The 24,770-nt window shown below is 52.9% G+C and overlaps 1 protein-coding gene across 9 annotated transcripts in view; it reads right to left on the bottom strand.

Moving 5' to 3' along the window:
- Positions 1 to 3,575: 3,575 nt before the first annotated feature.
- PPFIA1 (PTPRF interacting protein alpha 1) overlaps positions 3,576 to 24,770 on the bottom strand; it is an 81,381-nt gene continuing 60,186 nt past the window's right edge. For 3 of the 9 annotated variants that reach the window (XM_032879731.1, XM_032879723.1, XM_032879725.1), the window contains 11 exons: positions 20,072 to 20,153; positions 19,780 to 19,980; positions 18,114 to 18,176; positions 17,589 to 17,615; positions 12,779 to 12,954; positions 12,599 to 12,696; positions 10,410 to 10,585; positions 9,682 to 9,750; positions 8,322 to 8,484; positions 6,133 to 6,203; positions 3,576 to 4,925 (listed from right to left, as the gene is read on the bottom strand). In XM_032879731.1, the coding sequence (XP_032735622.1) occupies positions 6,145 to 6,203; positions 8,322 to 8,484; positions 9,682 to 9,750; positions 10,410 to 10,585; positions 12,599 to 12,696; positions 12,779 to 12,954; positions 17,589 to 17,615; positions 18,114 to 18,176; positions 19,780 to 19,980; positions 20,072 to 20,153 (1,114 nt within the window). In that variant the 3' untranslated portion in view covers positions 3,576 to 4,925; positions 6,133 to 6,144. Of the gene's footprint in view, positions 4,926 to 6,132; positions 6,204 to 8,321; positions 8,485 to 9,681; positions 9,751 to 10,409; positions 10,586 to 12,598; positions 12,697 to 12,778; positions 12,955 to 17,519; positions 17,616 to 18,113; positions 18,177 to 19,779; positions 19,981 to 20,071; positions 20,154 to 24,770 lie in introns of those variants that run through there. The other 6 variants (XM_032879727.1, XM_032879728.1, XM_032879726.1 and 3 more) reach the window with 5 other exon arrangements.

Below are 24,770 nucleotides of genomic sequence, written 5' to 3'. Positions count from 1 at the left end.
GTCTCTGGGCAGTTGGACGTCTACTTGGGAGCTGGTTTCTAGAAGGCTTCTGATGGCCTCACTGCAGTGGTCCTGAGTGTCCCCTCTGCACATTCCCATGGTCAACCAGTGGCCCAGGCTTAAGGCGGGGGGGATTAGACTCCACCCCAGATGGGAATTGTCGCAAAGGACCTGTGGCCCATCGCAACCGGGACACACTTCCCCAAGTCTGGTGTGTCGCCGCTCCCAGGACGCATCCCGCCTTCACCCGCATCAACCCAGATGCCCCTTCGCCGGTGTTATCTCACAGCCAGTCCCAGGCGCCATTTCGTCCATAAACCCTGGGGAGCACAGTGGTACCCCGTGCCCGCCGTGCTGTAAGGCCAGCAGTCCACGTGGCTGGCAGTAAATGCTAAATCCCCATCCCCCTCAGAGAGATGCCAGTAGTAGGTGAATCCTGACTGGTGAGCCGGGAGCCCACACTAAGCACGTGTTTCTTAGGGGAAAGGCGGGAGGAGAGAAGCAGCGGCGGCTGCACGCAGGCAGGGAGGGGGAGCAAGGACGGCAGCCGCTGCTGTTTTCCTTGGAATTGAAGGGGCGCCTGGGTGGCTCAGTGGGTTAAGCCTCTGCCTTCGGCTCGGGTCATGATCTCAGGGTCCTGGGATCGAGCCCCGCATCGGGCTCTCTGCTCAGCAGGGAGCCTGCTTCCTCTCTCTCTCTGCCTGCCTCTGCCTACTTGTGATCTCCGTCTGTCAAATAAATAAATAAAATCTTAAAAAAAAAAAAAAAAGCATCTGCCTTGGGCTCAGGGCATGATCCCAACATCCTGTGTCGGGCTCCCGACTGGGCGGGGAGCCTGCTTCTGCCTCGGCCCTTCCCCCTGCTTGTGCTCTGTCAAAAAAAAAAAAAAACTTAAAAAAAAAACTTAAAAAAAAAACAAAACAAAACAAAGAGGGGCACCTGGCTGGTCCATTGGTGGAGCGTGTGACTCGCCGATCTCAGGGTCATGAGTTCGAGCCCCACGTGGGGGGTAGAGATTGCTTAAAACGTGAAAGCATAAAGTTAAACATCGAACAGAAAAGGGGGTGATGGCGAACGGATGACCCAGAGCTCTTCAGCCCCGTAGCTTGTGTGATGTCACAAGTCCCCGGCGACACCGCTTTTATTCAATTTACTTTACTTTTAATTAAAAATTTTAAAAATTGTTTTTGTTTAATTTTAGGAGAGCATGCTGGCTGTGGAGCTGAAGCCAGGAAGCCGCGGGCTGGCGGCCGCCCCTCCTGGTGGGGAGAGAACTGTGTTCTGTTGCCTTCCTCGGAAGAGGGCCGGCGAGACCCATTGAAAATAATGCAAGATGGGCCCCCCTCGGGCCTGGCCGCGGGACAGCGGGCACGTGGGGGAAATCAGGACACCCCTGCACAGCTCCATCTGCACTGGTGCACCCCGAAATCTGTCCAGGGGTGCCCCCTCAACCATGTGGCTGCCACCTGCAGCCTCCACTGCAGGACCCCAGCGCCCAGGCGGGTGCTGCCTCCTCCCACCAGCAGGCAGGACTGTTAGCTGTGGTCACAGTCTCCCCGGCACCTCCAAGTGGCTGCCCAGAGCAGGCCCTCCACAATAACCTCCAGGGGGTTATTGGAATAGCTTTTTAATAGAGCAGAGTCCCCCCAGGCCCCCAGCCCGGCCGTCACCAGTCTGTGGTGAGGCGATACTGGGCACACTCAAGTTCAAAGGTCAACCACGAGTAAATCTGTCTTTGTGCCAGAGGTGCCCCTTCATGATTTTGTGTCCTCTGCTCTCCCCTGGCCAGACCCTGGGCTGCTCCCTCCCCGAATCTTGGCTCAGCAGCTCCCTGCTCTCAGCTCTCCGTACCCGGAGACAGTTCTGTTCGCTGGGAGGGTGGGGCCCGTCCTCCCTACCCTGATGTCGCCATTAGAAATATCCCACAGTGAGGCGGGCTGACCGGTGGGCCCCCCAGCAGACCTCCTCTGTCCAGGCCTCCGGAACCTGTGAGTGGGGCTTCACCTGGAAAAGGGGTCTTTGTCGATGCAGCTACGTGAGGGAGCTTGAGCCCGTCCTGGACCCCCAGGGAGGGCCCCTGACAGGTGTTCTTACGGGAGGCAGAAGGTACGAGAGGCCGGAAAGACGGTGTGGAGCTGGAGAGCCCCACCACCTGCACACAGGACAGAGTTAGCACGTTGTGAGGACTAGAACCCAAACCCACGGTGCTTCAGAACACACGATGCAAAACAAGAAGGAGGGCTTAGGCCCAGCAGCAGGGAGGGCAGCAGCGGGAGGAGCTCCGTGGGAGCACATGGGGCCAAAGGATGACAGAAGAGCCCTGGGACATCCGTGTGGGAAGCGCAGACTGCAGACAGGCAGCCAGCGGGCCTTCTCAGAGCCGCAGAACGTCCCAGACACCTGCTTACAGCTCTGTCTCTTTCTCAACGGACGTTTGCTTTTTTTGTAGGAATAAATGGAGGGCAAGTGAAATCTTTTTTTTTTTTTTTTAATTTCATTTATTTGTTTGACAGACAGAGATCACAAGCAGGCAGAGAGGCAGGCAGAGAGAGCGGGGGAAGCAGGCTCCCCGCTGAGCAGAGCGCCCGATGCGGGGCTCGATCCCAGGACCCTGAGATCATGACCTGAGCCGAAAGCAGAGTCTTTAACCCACTGAGCCACCCAGGCGCCCGGCAAGTGAAATCTTAACAAAACACCAGCACCTTAATGAATCTGTGATGAGTTGGGTTTGTTTCCAGAAACTTTCAGATGCCCAAGGCTTGCCTGGCTGTGGTCAGCGACAAGGCAATGTGAGATTTTTTTTTTTTTTAATTTTATTTATTTGACAGAGATCACAAGTAGGCAGAGAGGCAGGCAGAGAGAGAAGGGGAAGCAGGCTCCCCGCTGAGCAGAGAGCCCGATGTGGGGCTCGATCCCAGGACCCTGAGATCATGACCTGAGCCGAAGGCAGAGGCTTAACCCACTGAGTCTCCCAGGCGCCCCGGGAATGTGAGATTAAAGGCGCAAGGAGGCGCGGCACCGTTCCAGGTCTCACGCTTAACGCTGAGAACTAGGAAATGGAGAGAACAAGGCTTCCCCTGAATTCCCTTAAGATCAGCCGGCCCAGTTCTAACAGGAGGACACAGGAGAACCCGGCTGTGCCCTGACGGAACCGAGAACAGCTGGATTCACTCACAGAAGGGACACGGCTTGCTCAGAGCAGCGGCCCGTCTGCTCTGCGGGGGCCGGCAGAGCAGGACGGTGAGAACCAAGCCGCCTTTGCAGGGCCCGCCACGCAGGGCGCACGGTGGGTAGTGTGCCCACCTCCCCACCCCAATGGGGATCCGGTCTCCGGCATGGGGAGGGAGGACCATCAGAGTCGGCTAGCCCTACCTAACCACCCCCTCCCCTCTGAGATGTGAGTCTCTGTGCCTCCGGGACCCAGGGCACAAACACCGGGTCCCCCTCTGGGTGACACCCCGGGCCTGCACATGCACCCTTGGGCCGTTTGGGTCTCCGAGCTGCTCTGCACACTAGACCCCCGCACCACCGCGGGCCCCCAGGGGACGCGCACAGTGAGTCGGCGACGCCCGGTGGCGGGTTGTCAGTGTTCTTTATTGGCAGTGGAAAACGCTTCAGTACTGTATTGAAAGACAGCAATAAATAATACTGTGATAAAAATAGCTCCAAAGTAGACTGTACAGACTTTGTTACATAGTCAGGAAGTTCACAAAAGATTAATAGAAAAACAGAGCGGTAACAGTGCACTGTACGAGTAAATGAAAAGCAAAAACCAAATGTAGAAAGACATGCCGTTTCCAGCGCTATCAGCGGCATAATAAATAACGCACCGTGGTGGGACACATTTCTTGCTGGCTTTTTAATATGCCGAGGAGAAAGGAAGAGTTACATTTGCTCCTTGTACAATCCAAAAGGGCTATCTCATCAAAGTCTAAAAATGTACCACTAGGTCCATTCTTTAAACATGTTTACAAACAAATGTAAAAAGATGATTTACATAAGAACAGTAAGGCCTTGTTAGAGTTGCACAACATTATTTCCAGGACGGCGCCCTCCTCCCCTGCGGGCACCCAGCTGGGGGGGGGGGCAGTGCTTCCTGACTGGTCCTCTGAGAGTCCTCGCCAGCGAGCTCCACACCAGGAGGGCGCCCAGGGCCCCCCCCACCCCAGGCCCTCAGGGTCCTCAGCCCGCTCCGAGCCCCCCACAGGGGGCGAGGCTCTAAAGAGTCCAGGGGTCCTAAGAGATTCCCATAGTGTTCCGATAATCTTTCCAGTCCAAATTTTCAGAAGCTGATATTTAACACCAGATAGTTTAAATCTGTTCAGGCTGTGGAATAAAGCATTTCTTGCTAGAAAAAGTAGAGTTAAGGTCAGTCATTAAAATACAACAGTTGCTTGAAATCGAGTCTGCTTCTTTCCAAAATGATTGTTGTGGAGCTGGGTTCCGTGTGATAGCACACGTTGTGTCATGATGACTTTACAAGCGTGGAAAAATCCTCTCTGTCTGGGTTTACTAATAACAAATGAAGCAATGGTAATTACAATAAATGCACAATTTACAAAAGCCCTAGATTTGTCCTTACGATTTATACATACAAGCAGTACAGTACATTCATCTGGAAGACTAAAATTAGATAAAAGAACATGAATTGATTTGAAAGGATATTTATAGCCTGGATATACATGAAAAAGTCAGTAACTATGTAAATGAAGTCATAAGTTTACATAAATATAAGAAACATTAAATTCTAAAATATTTTCTCTATGGTATTCATGAATTTTTCGCTAATTAAAAACTCTGTAATAAAATATCTCACGGTCCATATAACAAGTATTAACAGATTAAAGATTCCATTGAACTTTAAAATGTAGTCTTTGTTGGATTCAAAATGCTGCATAATCATCTGTAGAAGTAGTGCGGGTAAACTGGAAAACAAAAACAGACAAAAGAATCCGCCTTTTCATCATTATTATTATTAACGCGTAACGTGTTATTTGTTTCAGGGGAAGAATCAGCCTTAAGACAAGCCACGTGAGCAGCGGCTTCCGGGCCGGCAGGTCCCAGCGCGCCTCCCCTCCTGCCACTGGGGCTTCAGCCCCTCTGAGAAGTTAGAGAGAACATCGAGCTTTTTACTTGTCAATGAGAATTCATTTTGGCCTACATCTAAAAGTTACCAATTTTAAAAAAGGATGAAAAAACAGAATTTTGAAAAGGTTTTATTTTTAAGTAACTCTACACCCAATGTGGGGCTCGAGCTCGAGCCTGAGACCCAGAGCCGCACGCCCCTCAGACTGAGCCAGCAGGAGCCCCCAGCAACCACACCTCCTGGCTGAGGGAGGAAACCCAAGTAAGAGCAAACAAAGCCACCCCCAACCCTAGGGCCCCCAGAGCAGGGGCAGGAGGCCGGGCTCCTGGGCCTGCACCAGAAACTTCAATCCACAAACTCAGCCCCTCTCGGGGCAACACACTTGGCTTTTTGTTTCTTTGTGGGTTTTTTTAGACCAGCCTCTTAGGGCGCCCGAGGGGCTCAGTCGGTGGGGCGTCTGACTCCTGGTTTGGGCTCAGATCGGGCCCTCGGGGTCGTGAGATCGAGCTCCGCATAAGGCTCCACATGCAGTGCTGAGGCCGGGAGAGGCTCGTGCACGCGGCCCCTCCCCCACCCCTCACACGCGTGTGCACATGCGCTCCCCGGGCTCTCTCCAACCGGTCTTTAAAGCAAACCCCAGTCTCTCAGTGGAGAGGCTCTCAGCGCCGCACGGTGGGGCTGCCTCACGAAGCTTCAAACTTGGGGCCTGTTTCACTCAGGACCATGTGTCTACAGGGGGCTGGAGGCGGCGGCCTGGGGGGTGACGGCAGGTGCAGGCAGCCACCCAGGCGCCAGACTTGCTGGGGACAGCCCGCCAAGGGCCGGGTTCCCTCTCCTGTGCTGTCCTGCCTCTCCCCGCCCTGCACCCCCAGGAAGACAGGAGCTGACACCGGAGCCAGCAAGGACAGAAGTGAGATACCCCGTCTCGCTCGCGGACCCAGGACACGGCGGCCTGCGTATGCAGCGCACACGGTGGGCACAGGGGCTCGTGCGCACACTCCTGCACAGGGCCTGAGCTCCTGGAGCCGCCTCTCCCGGCTACTCACCCGCAGGAGGCGTCAGCAGGAGTAAGTCCTGACCGTGGCGGGGTCCAGCCTCTGCGGTCCTGACACGCTGCCTGCTCCGACGGCCGCGAGGGGAGGCGTGCAAACACAGCATGCGGTTAGTCTCAGAGCGGCGCGCACACACACGCACGCACACGCACATTCACGCCCATAGCAGCGCCTACGGAGGTGCTCCCAGGGGACCTCCGAGCAGGACTGGAGGAGCCGGAGGAGGGGAACTGAGTCACCAAGTGGCCTTGTCTCCCCACCCCCTGAGCAGCCTGGGGGGCCCCGGGGCAGCAGGTGACGGGAGAGCAATTCTGCCACACTCCTCTGCATTAGTAACAATCATGAACACGGTGACTTCATCTTTCCTTAAAGCCTCCAGATTTATAGGCTTTTCTGGACTTTTCTTTCAGCCCTAAGCATCCATCTGTCCAGGGAGAGTGGGAGGCAAACAGCCCGGCAACAAGCTGAGCGTTCCCGGGCCGCTGCAGGGTCCCCAGGGCCCGTCCCGAGGCCTGCTCTGGCCGTCGGTCCGAGGACGGCCTGGCCCTCCCAGCAGCAGGTGCGGGACCGCGCTCAGGAAACCCAAGCCCAGCGCCCCTTCCTGCGGCAGCCGCGGGCACACCTCAGGTGCTCTGTCAAGAGCCCCCGCGTGGCTCGGCTGCGGGCCACGGGCAGTCCCCAGCCCCCCACATTTCAGAAGCCAGGACGCCCACGGGACCCGAGTTACGCCTCCGTGGCTACGTGGGCAAGGGTCCCCTCCCGGGGCTGTGCTCCCTGCGCCTTTCTCCAGGCTCATGTTTCGTTCATCCGAGCTGCGACCCAAACGTCGCTAACGTTTCTAACAAGCCGGATGCGATTCGTGAAGCGAAGCTGGGAGGAAAGCAGGAGAGCAGGCCGACGGCCCCAGAAGCAAAGGCTAAGTGACCACTACATCCTAGAGAAATCATCTACAGGCTTCTTGAAGAAAAATGCTATTTTTTTCAAAAGGCTGGGTTTCTCCCTTGTTAAGCATGCTGCGGAAGTCTGGCGAAGAGATGCAGTGTTTTAAGTGAAAACACCGCCCGGTAAGCCTCCCTCACTCAACGCTCAGCGAAGGCTTTCTGGAAACTGCTTTCCTCGGGGCTGTACGTGGGCAGTGAGAGCAGAACTCGCAGCCCTCGGCACAGGCAGAGCGAGGGCTAGGGCAACCGGAATACTGCGCTGTGCGTCTACACCCAGGCCCTTCCCTGCAGTGGCCCAGCCCGTCCACCAAGCATCACACGGGCCGACGGGTCGGGGCACGCCGGACACTCGCCAACTGCTTCCCGTGAAGGACTCGCTGCCACAAGCCATCAGTGAGGAAGACGCTAGTGCCACAACCACTCTGCAGATGGGGACACTGAGGCACAGGGCTCAAGGTCATGTGCCTCGCACGGGGCAGAGCCCGATTCCAGCCCAGGCCGGGGAGTCTGGGCCTCCCTCTTGTCACTTAGTGGGACAGGGTCAGAGCGGAGCCGTCCCTCCGCAGGCCACAGCCACGTCCTCACTAGCAGAAGGACCGTCCGGGGACCATCACTATGTGACACGACGACCGTCCAGCCAGAGTACTGACAGGATCGGCCGTGCTCTGTGAGGACCTCCCGGGGTCTCCCGCAACCTGTGCCGCCTCCTCTTACAACATGTCACGACCCTGGCAAGTGCGAGCAGGGACGGAGGTGGAGACTGCGTTGATGACAACGGACTAGTCACTCCTCCCCCGCAGAGACAAGTCCCAGGGGTGAAGGACGCGGTGGGAAAGCTCCTGCCGCTCAGGGCAGAGCCCCCGGGGCTGCAAGGACAAGTCTCTGCACGCGCGGACGTTGGTCCCACGCTCTGAGGACACACGCGCCGCTCAGCTTCCTCGGTCGGGAGAAGGTGCTACTGTTCGAGCAGGTGTGATCGGAAAACGCATCTGTGTCTGAACTTTCTACACAGCCGTGGGGGTCAATTTTAGAGCACGTGGACACTCTGCCTGTGCCGAAGCCTGCGAGTCCTGCTCTCGCGGCCCACATACGGCCCCGAGAAAAGCACTTTCCAGAAAGCTTCCCTGAGCTTGCACGCAACCGCAGCCACACGCTCCCAAACTCCCAGCTCCCACCGCTGTTAGTGCCCCCGCCAGAAAACGGCTCGTGCTGCCGGCCGGGGGAGCGTGGGGCGTCACGTACCGTCCAGCTGCATCTTCTTTGGCTGCACAGAGGGCGAGGACAGAGAAGTGACCCGGAAGTTTGCGGGGAGAGTCTCTGCTGACCCAGCAGCTAAGCCACGAACATCCTTTGGTCTAAACTTTTTCCTCCAGGAAGGTGCCCTCCTAAAGCTTTTATCGTCATCCTGGTAAATTAAAAGGCAGAAAGCAGGACTGCTTTTAAAATAAAGGACTAAATATGCAGTAAAGTCACCATCCCTTTAAAATGTCCTTGTCACCGCATTTTTGTTCACGTGTATCTACCCCCATTCTCGATAACCATCGGACTTCGTGCCCGGACTGGGAACTTCAGGGAGCAAAAGGGAGCAGGGCCGCCCTCATGCTGGGACCCCAGGTGGGCACAAATCAGGACAGTCCTGGGCCTCCCGGGGGTGTGCCTATCTGCCACGTGTCGCTCCTTCTCCAGCAAAGATCACCTTCTAGCTCGGTAAGATACTACGTTTTTGTCTTCAAAACAGTCTTCAGGCTGGGACAGGCCAGCGGGTCAGGTGTTCTGTTCCCACCACACTCAAGTGCTCGCACAGCGATGAAGACAGTAACACGTCGTGGTGTGGGAGCACACGAGTCGTGGTCTCGTATGATGAAACATGAACGTGTCCTGTGTTTCCAAATAAGCTTCTGAAACCTTCCACGAGAGCGCAAGGGGCCCTGGCTGGGGTGAGGTATCCAGCTGTCCCAAAACACAGCTCCGACTCTCTTCCTACACTGCAACCAATGCTTTCTGATGCAAAAAACATTTCTGAAGGGTATCAAAAGTTAAATAGCAAAAATTAAACACCTCCCCATCTTAGTGAAAATACTGCTTTCGTATTAGTTCATTTGTTTTTTTTTTTTGTTTTTTTTTTTTAAGATTTTATTTATTTATTTGACAGAGATCACAAGCAGGCAGAGAGGCAGACAGAGAGAGGGAGGGAAGCAGGCTCCCCGCGGAGCAGAGAGCCCAATGCGGGGCTCCATCCCAGGACCCTGAGATCATGACCCGAGCCGAAGGCAGAGGCTTAACCCACTGAGCCACCCAGGCGCCCCAAGTATTAGTTCGTTTGTTAATAAATTAAGAGCAAAGCTTAGCTCGTAAAGTAAGACCATCTCCACATTTGGAAGAGTCAACAGACTACTCGGCACCTACAAATACGCGAATTTATGTTGGTTTCTTTATATTTACAGATTTTACTTTCAGGTCATCTCTGTACCCAACGTGGGGCACAAGCCCGCAACCCAGAGACCGACAGGCCCGTGCGCCACCGAGCTGAGCCAGAAGGCCCCCCCCCAACACGAAATTTACATTTAATGCAAATTTAAAAATCATGAGGCTGAAAACTTACTTCATCGAACCTTCTGTCAGTCCCCATGACCAGAAGGTTGTTAAACTCTCTCTCCAAGACAGCGCGAGCCTGAAATCATAAGAAAACAACACCCCCAGACTCCCATCAGCCTCATCTGGAGGACGTCCGCGTACCACGGCTGCTTTTAAACGGAGAATTTAAAAAAGAAACCAACAATAACTCAAGGGCTGAAGGCCTGGAACCACCCAGTGTACTTTAAGTCAGCGGTTTTAACGGGGAGTCATTTACGGGCCCTGGGAGGTGGGCATCCGCGGGCTCCCGGGACACCGGGTAACAAGTGTGCCGTGCGGGCTGCTGCTGGAAGGGAGGTTGAGGGACTGGGCAAGTACAACACTGTGTAGACAAACGAAACCATTCCCGATTCTCCAAGGAGCCCATGGGTCAAAAAGGAGGACACAGGGAAATGAGAAAGTTCCCGAGACCTCCATCCGGTGGCATACTTGAGTGAGACTGTCCCTCTCCTCGGCCACTCTACAAGTAGCCAGTGTGGATGCGGGTCTCCCGGACACCATCTACTCCCGGACTCCTGCGTGCCCCAGGCCCAGGAAGGGCAGGCAGACGCGAGGAGCAGCTAGGGAGCACTGTGCGCTCTGAGCCAGCACGTGGCAGACGAGGCAGGGGGAGAGAGGAAGGGCTGGCCAGGGGGTTGGCTCGAAGGTGGGGCGCAGCGGTGGCTGGAGGGGAGGGTGCGGGCGCCGCCGCGTCACCTGCGTGTTCTGTGTCGGGATCTGCAGCAGGAGCGCCAGGGCGTTGGCGTCGAAGGTCTCGTCCAAGGCCATCAGCGCGCCGTGGACGCCGCTCTCGATGAGGTTGTTGGCGTATTCTTTAAGGCCGATGGACAGGATCCAGCGAATCACTCGATCGTTGCTCCAAACCAGCACATCTGCACACAAGCGAAAACAAGGCTCCAGGTGCCGCAGGAAGCTCTTCCCGCGTCCACCCCCAACACATGATCAAGACTCCCCCGCAGGCCCCAAGCCTCCAGCGCCTGACACGAGATGTGAGCCAAACAGGCCCGGGGGCGCGGCCAGGTGGGCGCATGGAGGGCTTCTGCTGCACTCGCACGCGGCTGTCCTGGCCTGGGGCTTGTCCGGTGGAGACCGTCCTACTGAAACTCACTCTGACTCCACCTGGGGGCAAGGAACTTACCACACACACCGAGTTTCTAGGGAAGAGAAAGCGACGGGGGCCCAGGCTTCAGAAACCAAAAGGACACACCAAGAATCCAAACACCCACTAGGTAGGCACGTGCTTGCCCTACAGACCCTGGATCTTCTGAAATACTGTCCTCCCATCAGAGGCGGGGGCCGCGGGCACTGTGGCTGGGCAGCTTGTGAATTCAACACAAACCCCTCATAATCTCAAAGACTTTTTAATTGTTGCATTTTAAGAACAGAGAACCTGGAAGATACTCTCCAGCATATTAGAAACTGTGGGGGAAGATCTTCTATTTATGCAAAGTAATAAACTATCACTTTTGCTCTAGCAGAGATCTAAAAATAGCCACCCTGTAAAAAAATACACCCAGAAGATCACCAGTTCCTTTCAAAGACTGCTTCCGTCAACTGTGAAAAGATTTAAGATGGAAATACAAAACAAATGAAACGGATTTACATATCTCATCTCCCACCTTCTTTTCTAGATAAAAGGACAGATATACACACACAGGCACAGCGGGTAAAATATTTAGAGATCATAACTGTATTTATATGTTAAATGCATTGTACTGCGTATGTTTAGAAGAGAGATTACAATGTTAGCTAAAGGTTTTTCCTGCGATTCATAGTAACTCAATCATGGCTAGACTAGCCTTCAAATGGGCCACCTCCCCAACCATATCATTGTCTTTAATTTCTGTCTTACTAAAGACACGGGACGAAAACCGTATTTCCGGGGACTGCGGTAGTAAGGATCACGTAAATCAACCTCCATGCTTAGAGCTGGTCACCACGGCTCACCTGCTATTACCATTCTTAGTGATTCCTTTATACTGAAAATTGGGGGAGCCTTTACTTGGGAGCTTAATCGTTACCACCTTATTTCCAAGCAAACTACTCCACTGCTCACCGAGAGGTGCCCTGGGTGGGCAGATCCCCAGCAGAGGAGAGCACCTGCCGCCTCCCAGCCGAGCACTCTTGTCCCCTTAACACCCCTCGGCCTATTTTCTACTCGAAATGCCTCTGCCCGCGGCCCGGCCCCAAGAAGAGGCTCTCCATCCCGTCTTTAGGGCCTGACTACCATGGAAACCCCACACTGCTCCCTCAGCCATGGGAGCAGAGCCACGCTGTTCTTCTCTTCCGGGCCGATCAGGCCCTGGCTAGACAGCAGTGTTCGTCACGCTTCCACCCAGCAGCACGCAGCACGGGCCTGTTCGCCTCTGCTCTGTTGCTATCTGGCCTCACGTAACAGCATTTCTGGACTAAGGAGGACATGTGTCCTCACAACGGGAGAGGTCTGAGGTCACAGGAAAAATGCTCACCTTGAGACCCCGACCTTACAGACTGATGTGAGGCACAGAGGAGGGTCTTAGAGGCGCCCAGTCACCCCTCCTTTCTCTGTAATGATGCTGGACTAGCCTTCTCCACTTAAAGCCGTTCCTTACTTTTTTTAATTGCTTATTTTATTTTTCATCTCTTTTTAAAGTTTTGTTTTTGAGTAATCTCTACACCCATCGTGGGGCTTGAATACACAACCCCGAGATCAAGAGTCGCGCGCTCCGCTGACGGAGCCGGCTGGGTGCCCCTTGTAATTTTTAAACTTATTTTTCATTTTCTTTTCTTCCTGTTTTTAAATAGGCATTGTTTTTAAATAGATTGTTTTTAAATAGGCAGTCACCAGGCTGTTAGCACCGTGGGAAGCAGCCGTACCCCACATCCACAACACACGATATACTAGCCTTTTATTTCATTCTGGCTTTCTTCTCTTTTCTTCTCCAGTTCTTTCCGGTCATAATTTAATCTCCGCAGGCACATGATGCCACACTGGAAACTGTTTCTATTGGGGGGAAAAAAAAAGGTGAGCTGTGGCAGCGGCACGAGCTCCCGGAGCTAAGGGGCAGGACTCCCCGCGGGCCCACCTGTGGAGGCTGTCCACCATCTTCAGCTGCCCCCGCAGGTCCTTCTTGGTCAGGTGGTCCAGCATGCGCGCATCCACCAGGCACTCCATGAAGTAGCTGCGGTACTGCGCCAGGCCCAGGCTGGGCAGCCACTCGTTGCCGATCCACTCGTGGTTCATGTCCCCGTAGGCCAGGGTCTGGTTGCAATAATTAAGCACATCAGTTCAGAAGAAAAGTCCCGGAAGAGGTCATAAGGGTCATTCAAATAATCTTTAAATGGGATTTTCAATCTGTTACAGATTCTCAAAGGCTAAACTGATAACATTGTTTTTTATAATTTCAGAATAACTTGATCTCCTATTTACTCTTAAATTGCTAGTAACATTTTGTACAAAAGAAATTATACCCTGAAAAGTCTATGACTTGTGCTAATGAATTTAACATATTTACCAAAGTACAATAAAATGGTGACAGTTGCATGCCGTCTCTCTGAGCTAGTCTTCATGTATAATGATACAGCGACAAAGAACGATCACGGCTCATGAACAAGTTTGAAGGATCAAGTCTACTCAGTAAAAATCTCTCTGGCTGCCTTTCATTTTATTTTTAACACTTTGCTTTCTGTATTTCTTTACTAAAATAGGTTAATTTCAAAATCAACTTGAAAGAAGAGAGGAACATGGTAAGGCTGAAGGAGAGACAGTCAGGAGACACCCCCTTCACCTCGCCACCTAAATTGGTAACTGAGACCCTGAGCCAAACGACCGGCTCACGCAGACAGAGAAGCCTGGAAGCAGCAGTGTCACCTAACCCAACCAACATGAGAGGCCGTTCCAAACAGCAGCACACACAGAACATTCTCCAACACAGAACAATCGCCACATGTTCGGAGAGACTGCAATCATACCAAGTATATTTCCTCTGACCTCAAGTGAATTACATTAGGAATCCATAATAAAAAGACATCTAGAAAAGTCCCAAATATTTGGAATTAGCAGACTTCCAAATAACCCATGTGTCAAAAGAAGAAATCACAAGGGAAACGGGAAAATATTTTGAACTAAATGAAAGTGAACATGCAAGGAACACCTGGTTGGCCTTGGTCAGTGGAGTGTGTGACCTGATGTCGGGGTTCTGAGTTCAAACCCCACACTGGGAATATATAAAATGAAGAAGGTAAAACCGGGATCTTCATAAACATCACTGAGAGTGATTGAGAAGAAAGATATAAATCCCCAACATCAAGAATGAAAGAGGGGGCATCAGTATAGACCCTACAGACACTGAAATGGTAATATGGGAAAACTGTGGACAGCTATAAGAAACCTGGATAAAACAGGCAAATTTCATGAAAGACATATCTATGAGAGCCACTCAGTAAGAAACAGGTGACCCGTACCTGAACGTGAACTTGTAGCTATAGACCACACACACACACACACACACACACACACACACACACACACACTATGCCCATACACTCGATCTCTACTCTAAATGCCTTCACTGGTGAACTCTACCAAACATTTATAAAAAAAGTACCAATTCTACACAAATTATTATAAAAATGTGAAGAAGGAATATCTAACTCATTCTATAAGAGCGGCATTATCCTGACACTAAAATACACCAGACACATTTCAAGAAAACTACAGACCAATAAATATCCCTCACAGACACAGATGCAAATGTTTGTTAACTAAATGTTAGCAAAACAAATCAGTAATAAATTAAAAGAATAAGATATCATGACAAGTGGGGTTTATCCCAGGAACATAAGTTGGACCAGTATTTGAAAAAATCAGAGAAATTCACCGTATCAAAGGACTAACATGAAGAACCACAGAAATTCCATGGGAGCAGAGCCCTCCTTAACGTGGTTCACTCATTCCTCTAGCTCCACTTCTTCAGTGGCCCATGACATGAGCTCCCGGGGGAACCGGGCTCAAACCCAGGTGTGTGATCAAATCATCACTCATTCATGGAAAACTCTGCAACCCAGGTTTGGACGACAACTGCCTCAACTTGACAAAGGCTTCTAAAAAAATACAGAGCTGTCAGTACACTCAGTGGTGAAAGACTGAATGCATCTTCCCTACATTCAGGAACAAAGTTAAGGATGTCTACTCCCACCACTTTCACTCAACACCGTACTAGAACTCTCAGCCACTGTGATAAGGCAAGAAAGAGAAATCAAAAGCATATGGGTTGGAAAAGAAATAAAACTGTCTTATTGGCAGATGACTTGATGAGCAGTATTAGAAAAATACAGAGCAGGGGTGCCTGGGTGGCTCAGTGGGTTAAGCCTCTGCCTTCAGCTCGGGTCATGATCTCAGGGTCCTGGGATCGAGCCCCACATCGGGCTCTCTGCTCCGCGGGGAGCCTGCTTCCTCCTCTCTCTCTGCCTACTTGTGATCTCTCTGTCAGATAAATAAATAAAATCTTAAAAAAGAAAAAAAAAAGAAAAATACAGAGCAGCTATCTGAACTAAAGTGAGTTTAACCAAGTTGCAGGATACAAGGTCAATATATGAAAGTGAACTGTATTTCTAAATACTAGAAATGAGTTAGAAATGGGAGATTTAAAAAAACTATAATGTGATCAAAACTCACGAAATCCTTTGGAATAAATGTAACAGGCTATGTGCAAGATTTATGCCACGAAAAAGAAACTGATACATCATAAGTATCCACATACATCAGACAAAGGTACTGGGTGTTCTTCAGTCCTAGAAGACTGAGTGACCATCACAATTCTGCAGTGCCTACGGAATCCTTGGAAATGGTAACTCTCAACTACCACAGTGTCCCGGCTTGAAAATATAGCCTCTAATCTATTATTTATACCAAACAAGCTAAAAGAAACTAGTCAAATTACAACAGGAATGCTCAAATTCAGTAGAAAAAAACCTGTTTCACTACTGTCTCTAAATAACCATGAGTGAGAAAACCAGTAAACATTTTTGGAAAGTTGTCACAGTGTCATGCTTTTTCAGACCTGAGTTTTAGAGTGTGAATACTCCTCACTGGTTTCTTGCCTCTGTTTACATATTCCTAATTGGACACAAAATGCAAAGAAATTTCTAAACAGACAATTCCATGGGAGCAGAACCCTCCTTAACGTGGTTCACTCATTCCTCTAGCTCCACTTCTTCAGTGGCCCATGACATGAGCTCCCGGGGGAACCGGGCTCAAAGCCAGGGTGACCCACACCTCCCGGGCTGCCGTCACGTGTGCTGAAGAAGCAGATGACAGGGATGTCTCTCGTGGCCAGGGACCACCTGGGCTCAAGAGACTGTCCCGGCACAGGCTCTGTGTTTTCCAGCCCTGACATGACCACAAATACGGTTCAGCTTTGTAACCTCTGTAAAACGTGAGGGACGATGGCAGCTGTCACCAGCAAGCAGCTCGGTTTCGCACAGACAGCACATTGATGCTACTTGCTAAGTGAAGGCATTGACGACGTGACCACACCTTGGGTGTTTTCCTGCCCTGGGCGCCAAGGGCATCTCAGACTGCCCCTGGGCTTTGGAGCTGGTGACTACGTAACAGCCTGCGGAGGGCGCACTGTACAACTTCTGCCCTTGGTGGCAGGTGGCAGGTGCACCCAGGACGCCTCTTCGTCCTCCTCCCATCTAGATGAGGGATGGAGCGGAAACTGTCCTTGTTTACGTGAAGACTGACGCTGGCTAATTCTGGCGTCACTGGCATGGCCCATCCTTGCTTATGTTTCCACTGCAAAGAGCAAACGTTCAGCTGGTTTAACTCACAAGTCACGCCCCAGGACAGAGAATCGCATACCGAGGTGCTGTCAAAGTCCTTCTAACGAAAAACACTGACGTTTAAGCAATTACGAAATGCACCCTTTTTAATTCACTCATGGTCACAGCTGGCCCTGTGAAGGGACGTCTGCGCGGGCCAAATGATTAATGAGGATACTCATCGGGGTAGCGGCACAGAGCGCCCGACTCAAACGGCAGGAGAGGGAGCGCACGGAGTACGACAGCCACTCTCCTCTTCTGCTTTTTAAAAAGGTAACATCGGCTTGATTTTAGGAGCACAGCTAGAGGAAAACAGGTGTTTCAACCACCAACTGGAAATGAGGAAAATTCAGATTTAGGATTAGTTTGATTTTTTTCAGATATACCAGTATCCTTTTGAGATCCTCGAACAGGACACCATTAGTAAGAGCCCTGGGAAGAACCGCCCGGCCGCGCCCTCGCGGCCTCCAATGTGGCGCTACGATGGAACAGCAAGTCGGGCAGCAACAGTGCTAGAATCCCAGGCGGGGAACCACGGCTTTTACTCAAGCTGTCTCAGATCAGGGCCGCCGGACAGTCGCGACAGAGATTTACGTGAGCCGAAGAACCAGAAAGCTGGAAATCCGAATGCACGTTTTGCAGGGAGAGGCTTGATTTCTGAGAATCCCACAAGTGAGACAGCCTCTTGACCAGCACAGCAGCAGGACAGCCCAGAGCAGCACCCTGAGACACAGACAGGCGGGGACGGTCCCCGTGCCAAGTCTCATGCGGGGCACGCACCCCAGGGGCTGCTGAAGCCACGGCACCCCGTCCGCGAGCCGCGGGCTAAACGGAGTCATCTAGGTTACAGCGTGAACCACCACAGTGCCACACGGGAAAGGTTCAAATTTGTCCATGAGACGTACTCTTTAAACCTATGCTTCACTCTGACTAACGCTTCTAAGTCATCAATAATATTCCGCACAAATTAAGATGTTAAAAATGTCAAGAAAAGTCAATTACAAGCTTTCACACTCCAGCTCTTTTGCTGCGGTACATATAGTGAAGAGGATATTATAGAGAGTCTCCAACCTGAGCCCAGCTTCCCTCCTCATCCTCCTGGTGTTACGAGGTTAGGAATGCAAAAGAACAGAACTATTAGTATTGGTGAGCTTAGTGATGCAGGCACATCGACGCTGTAGGGAAGGTGCGGGTGACGTGAGAGAAAAGTTAAAAAAAAAAATCAAAGCATCATGCAAAACTCATGCAAAACCAACAATCCCGATTTCTCATGCAAAGAGCCAATTTCCCACGGCAAGCACCTCCATATAAGGAGAAAACTAGGGCCAGAACGTGAAGACCGAGCGCCAAACTGAGGTCTCTCCTTAAGGGAGACAGGAATTACATCTAAAGACAGCGAGTCTACTAATTTTAAGTTCCTGAAAAAAAATCTAAAATAGAATTCCATTTCACACGTTTAACTAATACCTAGTGGAAATACTTATCGGAACAATTTAATGTGAAATGACAGTTTTGTTTCCCAAGGAAAAGCCAAGAACCGCGCCATTCTTAGGTGGGGAGCACTGAGGGGAGGGCAAGCTCGGGGCTGTGACTGACCGTTTGTGGCGTGGCTGTGAGCGTTTCCATCTCTTCATGCGTTAACCAGACATTTCCCGTGGTCTAGGGTGACCCCAGTGACCAACCACATCCAGGGCAAGGGAGCAGTGACAAAGAGGAAAGGTGGCAGACACGTAAGCCTCGGGCAGGTAAGAGGAGCAGGCAGAGGCCAAGGCCATTCCCCTCGCCTTCTCCTCTTAGATGCCCACGTGGAACACGACAGAGCAGGACAACAAGCTCGCCCCGTCCGTGAAGACTAACCACACCGTGTTGTACCAACACTGAGTTGTCAGCGACCCGAGCACAGCCTACCATTCCCCGAGCTTCGTCTGCCATGCCTCCCACCTGAGGCGCGTCAACTATGACAACGGTACATTCTGCACTTCTGAAAATTGTGCATCTCAACTAAGTCTCACTCGATACATCCACCGTCTCGCCCAAAGCACAACTGAGAGCCCGGTCTCCAGGTCTAGCTTTGGACTGTGGGACAATGGTCCCCAGCACGTGCTCCGCAGTGACTGGGCCACGTGGACGGGACAACTCCTCTGGGGAACCTGGGAGACAGGGCCCAGGGCTGAGTGCGTCAAACGGTATGTCCCAGGACTTCAAGGAGCCAAAATACCGGCCCCACTGAAGTGCCACAGCAGACCCGAGGCCCGTCAAAGCGCCGTGCCGGCCGCCAGGCCCCTCCGGAGCGGGCCGTAGCCCGTCTCACGGTGCGGTCCCTGCCCGAGGGGGCTCGTCATCCCTGCACACTGCCTCCGTCCGTGAGCAGTGGCCTTCACTGGGCAGTTCACAGACTCTGGGAAAAACTCCCTACACCTTCGTTTCTAGAAAGGTCACTCTAACTGGAAACAAGCGGCCACGGGGACCTGGTCAGATGCTGTGACAGAGCATCCCTGGCACGAAGCTCTCGGGGCCTCACGGAGGGGTACAGACTGACAGTTCATTCTGACTTGACCCCTAAGAGATAAGAGAAAACTTGCCAGCTGCAGCCCCTTCCGGTGCAAGACGAGCGCCAGCCCCAAATTGGGCTCTAAGCTGCTGCGCGGGGAAGTCCGTCCGCGAGGCTCTTCTATCTCCCGTAGGGTTTCCCCGCAGAGCCAACCAAGAGCCGAGCGGACGTGGAGAACCCGGACTTCACAGACAGGGGTGGCTGCTCTGTGCCCCACCAGCCGTCTGGGTTTTCGTTAGAGGAGTGCTGGCCAGGCCACGAGGAAGACCTTCCAGTAGGACGCTCGCGGGCTTCCCACGGGGAGCACAAGTGCGCGAGCAGACAAGGCTCGGCATGCACCTGCACACTCACAGGCTGCCACGAGCCCGGGGCCCCCGCGCCTACGGCTCCCTGAGCGGGCCGGTAAAAAAGGGGTCACAGGGCACATGGGGAATCGAAGCTCTCTCCCCTTCACTTTTGGTCAATTTATATTGAATCAGAGATAGTTACTCTCCTACACTTTTAAAAAAATTCCTATTTCTGTATGGGAAAGCACAGCAGCCAAGCGCGGTGAGAACGTTCCGTGAAGGACCCGTGAGCCACCCACCCGTCACCCGTTAGAAATTGCCGTGTTTGGGGAATGCTAAGCCTTTAAGTCGGAACACAGGGTCCGCCTGTCGGAGCTGGAGAGGCCACAGAAACAGCGGGGCTGCCCCGTCTACAGACACGTACCGTTCTCGAGGTGGGAGGGGCTGACGGACTGGTCAGGGACATGATCTCCTGGATGGCCAGCCGCAGCTTGAGCCGGTGCAGCGGGTTGCTGATGCCGATCTCCCGCTGGATCTCCGTGTCCGACAGCGCGGACATGATGGCGCCGCTCTTCACGTTGGCTCGGCAGGCGGCCACGTACCAGGCCGGCATCCCGACCCACAGCTGGAGGCGAGACGCGTTCGGGCCGCAACGTCAGGCAGGGCGCACGGTCGCGCAGGGAAAGGGCTCCACCCCGGATAAAGGGAAGCCGTACCTCCAGCCAAACCACGACAGTCGGTCCATCCCACTGTGCGAAAGGCAAACCCTGTCTCCGGGCTTCCTCGAGCAATTCGTGCCTGTGAATGACAAGAGATCCGGCATGAGAGACTCAGTGCACAAGCACCAGCTGCGCCGACACGTCTGCAAGTATCCCCCGGCCACCTCCTGCGGAATGAAGACTTCCCGCCAGAGCTAGTAATGCCAGCAGTCCTCGGGTCCGAGGGAGGACAGTCAAGGGAATACCTGAATAACGAGGAAAACTGGGTAGGAGAGGAAGCTAGAGCCGGGTCGGAGCCCAGGATCCCCTGGGAGGGCCCAAGGGCTCGGCTGGGACAGTATCACAGAGTCTCGTGCGGGAATGGTCGCATGAGGCCCGTAAGTCACTTCTTCCGGTCTACCCTGCTGTTTAGGCTCACCGGGTGCTGTAGATTAAGGCGCCAGGTAACCCTGGGGTTTCGCCCGCAGGCTTCGCACCCAGAAAGCTGAAATCCCGAGCACGTGTACCGGCACACACAGGGCAGACCGTGAGACTCCGGGAGCGTCAGGAGCCACGGCCGGTGTCCCTGCAGCACCAGTTCTACAGCCCCCAACCGTGCCCTGCCTTTCCTAGCATCTTTACTAAGGGCTGTCTACTGATAACCTAGTTACGTAAGAGGCAACACAGCAATCTTTACCAATCTTATCTTTTTTTGTGTTGTGTACTTCCAAGGCTTTCTGAAAGACACAGATTCTTCCTAAAAATGAAAAGCCTTGCAGAGGAGGTGGGGCTGGCCTGGGGCAGTTTACCCCACGTGCCTGCTCAGCCGGAGGCATTTTCAGTCCCTAGGTCACTTTCAGTGTTATTTTTAATAATTTCTGCAGTCCGCATCAGTGAATCATTTATTTCTAAAGATACAGATGGGCTCTTTGATATATTTAGTAGTATTAAACTTTCCCTGAGACTGTGAAATCCATGTAAAATTAAAGCTCAAAACGTTTCACATAAAATCTCAAGTACATGTTCAACCTGCAGTCAACCGCGGGTCTCCTTGGAGGAACAGGTACTGTAATTCCGCAGGAATGATCACACCAGAGAACGCAAAAGATCTTTTTTTTCTTTCTTTAAAGTAAGCTCTGTGCCCAGCGTGGGGCTCGCTCGAACTTACCACCCGATCAAGAGTCACATGCTCCACGGACTGAGCCAGCCAGGGTCCCCAGAAGGCAACAAATCTTAATAGCATGGGGGGGTGGGGGGTGGGGAACGGCAAACTTTTCTCATAGAATGAGCAAAGCTATTCATGAAAGAAGAAGAAACGCAGGCCCCCCGGGCTGGGGTCACCCTGCCACACAGAATCTCCCTAAAGAGGTCAGGGAGGGCCTCGCGGGGTGGGCCAGTCAGCAATGTGCTCAATTAAATGCTGATTTCCCTGTCCTAAGGACAAATCCTCACAGACCGTGGCTGTATTTTACCTGAACTCTTACAGAAGCCGAGCGAGCCCTACGGGCAACACGGGCAGGTCCTTGGCCGACCAGCGGGCTTTCAGATGCCCGCACGCTCACGAAACCCATGGGACAGTGACCGCACCGGGGCACTTGGCCACACTTTGTCTTTTAATACGAAACAGATACTCGGAGCACCCGGATAGGTCAGTCGGTGGAGCGTGCGACTCCAGATCTCAGGGTGGTGACTTCAAGCCCCACACCGGACTTGGAGTCTCTTTCGGAAAAAAAAATCAGAAATAGATATTCGTTGTCAACAAGGACTATAGGGTTAAAAACGGTTCGTGAATCCCATGAGCTGGAGGTTGGCGCACATGACTCTGACTTTGCCGGCACCTTCGTCCTGACAGCGGCCATTTGTGCAGGCAAAGCCCTTTCCAGCACGGACGTGCTTCGAGCTCAGCCCCATGGTCTTGCTGAGACTGCGACGAGGCAGGGCACACAGGACCCTGCAGCAAAGGGATGCAGAGGCCAGCAGGAAGGTGGGGCTCCTGCCCGGTGGCTGGGCCAGGCCTCCCCATCACTGCACAGCCCAGAAGACTAAACTCCAACAAGACCCAGGGGGAACACTTGCGTCCTGTCCTTCTTGCAGGGGTGACTGCTCCCCCACCACATGAAGCAGACCTCCCGCCTGCGCGAGGAGGACACGGAGCCCCCAGACGCCGCGCTGCCAGGAAGGGCACGCCAGGACGCCTGGGCCAGCTCCACCACCGCCTGCCACACACCTCGGTGAGCAGGCGCACCCCTGCCCTGCCAGCCCTAGGAGCTGCGCTTCTCTCACAGACCACCAAGAACGGCCTACCGCCCACTGTGCACACTGCCCATCTCCGTCCTTTGTGGCCGTGTGGTCCCTACGGACTTGCCCGTTTACCCAGATGGCCACTCTGCTAAGCAGCAGAACCAGCTGGTGTTCTCCTCCTTTACTGCAACTACAAGGATAAGCACGATCGGTAAGATTCGACTGGAAGGAAACGAGGGACTCTTATACAGGTCAATTTCCCAGAACATGAAACTCTTCTGCCCTGAGTTCTGGAGCCTCAAACACAACACTGGAGGCGGTGGGACTCCGGAGTGACCGGTGCTTCTCTGCACCGGACTCTGCTGAAGACACCGGCTTACGAGCCAGTCTCCTGGAGCAGGGAGGAGGCTCGTCTGGCTTCTGCTGTCAGTTCCTTCCTAAGCTTTCCGACGCCGCCTTCCCTGCTGCCGCTGTGTCCTCCTCTGTGTATAGCCTGGGAGCCCAGCCAGGGGGGAAGGGGGGCCTGCCCTCCGTGGAGGAAGACGGGAGGCGCCCCGTGCCCACCACCGATCCGTCAGGCCGCGTGGTGCAGGGGGACTTAGTTGTGACCGCACTTCCCTGAGGGACCAAACTCTAGACCCACACACTGATTTTCCAAACGCCTGCTCTCACAGTAAACTGAGGCAGAATGCGGCCGAACCCTACAACGAGAATTGGCAGAGAAAGACATTTAGAAATCTGCTCACTTCTACAGGGAGCAGGCGCAAGTATGAGAGAAGTCACGTAACCTGGGGCAGAGGACACACGTTTTTAGACATAAACACAACAGTAAAGTCACCTTCCCTACCAAGACGTGTGTGAGCCTTTGCTCAGCAGACACCGCATGACAACAGGCGTCGTGCCTCATCTTTCAGAGCCCGGTGCCCTCGCCGCTCTGGCACCTCAGATGCAGGCCCATGGGGCCCTGCCCTCCCACCACGGCTCCGCCAGCCCGCAGAGCACCACTCTCGAAAATCCGCGTTAACTTCTCCCTAAAAACGACTCCCAGCCTACAGCTGCCCAGAAGCCTTACCAACGACAAAACAGTTAACACATATTTTACGTGTTATGTGTATTGCAGGTGTCATTCTCTAATAAACTAAGCTAAAGAAAAGGTTAAGAATCAATGAAGAAAATATATCTACAGGGGTGCTGAGGTGGCTCAGTCATTAGGCCTCTGTCTTTGACTCAGGTCATGATCCCAGGGTCCTGGAACTGAGCCCCCCATAGGGCTCCCTGCTTGGCAGGAAGCCTGCTTCTCCCTCTCCCACTTCCCCTGCTTCTGTTCCCTCTCACGCTATCTCTCTGTCAAATAAATAGTATCTTCAGAAAAAAAAAAAAAGAAAATACACGTACAGTGCTACACTATATTTTTTAAAAAGTCTGCATATAAGTGGACCTGCACAATTCAAAACCGTGTTGTTCAAGTGTCTACTGTACATTCTGGAACTTGCCATGCGTGACAACAGAGTACGGACAATGACCCACTTTTTGATACTCAGTTGCAGCTATGACAGCACAGAACCAAATTCATCAACCTCAACATCTCGACTCCAGAGAAGCCCGCACACACGCACACACACGCACACACAGTGCGCGCCATGTACTTGGCCACGTACTTGAGCACACCTCCTGACAGCGACAAAATAAATGCAGGAAACAGAGGAACTGGCCAGCTCAGGCTCCTTCTGATCTATGTGAAATACACATTTCTGGGAGCATTGGGGTGGGACAGCCAGAGGGCACTGCCACAAATCTTACTGTTTTCATTACGGAAAGTGTAAGGAAGTGAAATAAAATACATCAGCAAAATCTAAGGGACAGAATTTTCCTAGCATGGTTCCAGGAGCAAAAGGCCTTGTTTCAATATTAAATTTCACAGCACCAAGTGGCAACTACCCAAGTTATTTTAAAACATTTTTATACAGTTCAAACACAGCAACATTCAGATCAGACCACTGCTAAGCAGTTTCTACAGATTTCCATTCCCAGAGAACCAAGACTGAGCATTCCTCTGGTACGATGAGCAGTAACAGAAACACAGCATTTCACCTAAAATACAACCCACAGTGTGTCGGTCAAGATCATCATTATGATTTCTGAAAAGAAAACGAAATGAGGCGCATTTCCCCAACGAGAAGCCGCCTGGCAGCTCCAGGACTGAAGGGGAGCCAGCTGCGCTGGGGAGGGTCCCGGGCTCTGGAGGGACCACGCGGCCGGCCGCAGGCTCCAGACCAGCGCTGGCTCTGAGGGTGCCGGAGGGCGGCCAGACGCCGCTCCTGCTGTCAGGCTCACCGCAGAGCCTGCCGAGTCCTGCCTCTCACCGTGGGCTCTGTCCTCCTCCCTGGGCTGCCGTCCTCTCCTCCCGGCTACACTACACTCTCCCTCTGCCGTGCACAGCGCCGGTGCCGGTTTTCAGGCTCGACGGGCTGCCGCC

Source organism: Lontra canadensis, unplaced genomic scaffold, assembly GCF_010015895.1.
Source record: "Lontra canadensis isolate GAN:19392208 unplaced genomic scaffold, GSC_riverotter_1.0 scaffold66, whole genome shotgun sequence".
Taxonomy (NCBI): Eukaryota; Metazoa; Chordata; class Mammalia; order Carnivora; family Mustelidae; genus Lontra; species Lontra canadensis.
This window is presented reverse-complemented; position numbering and strand designations above follow the sequence as displayed.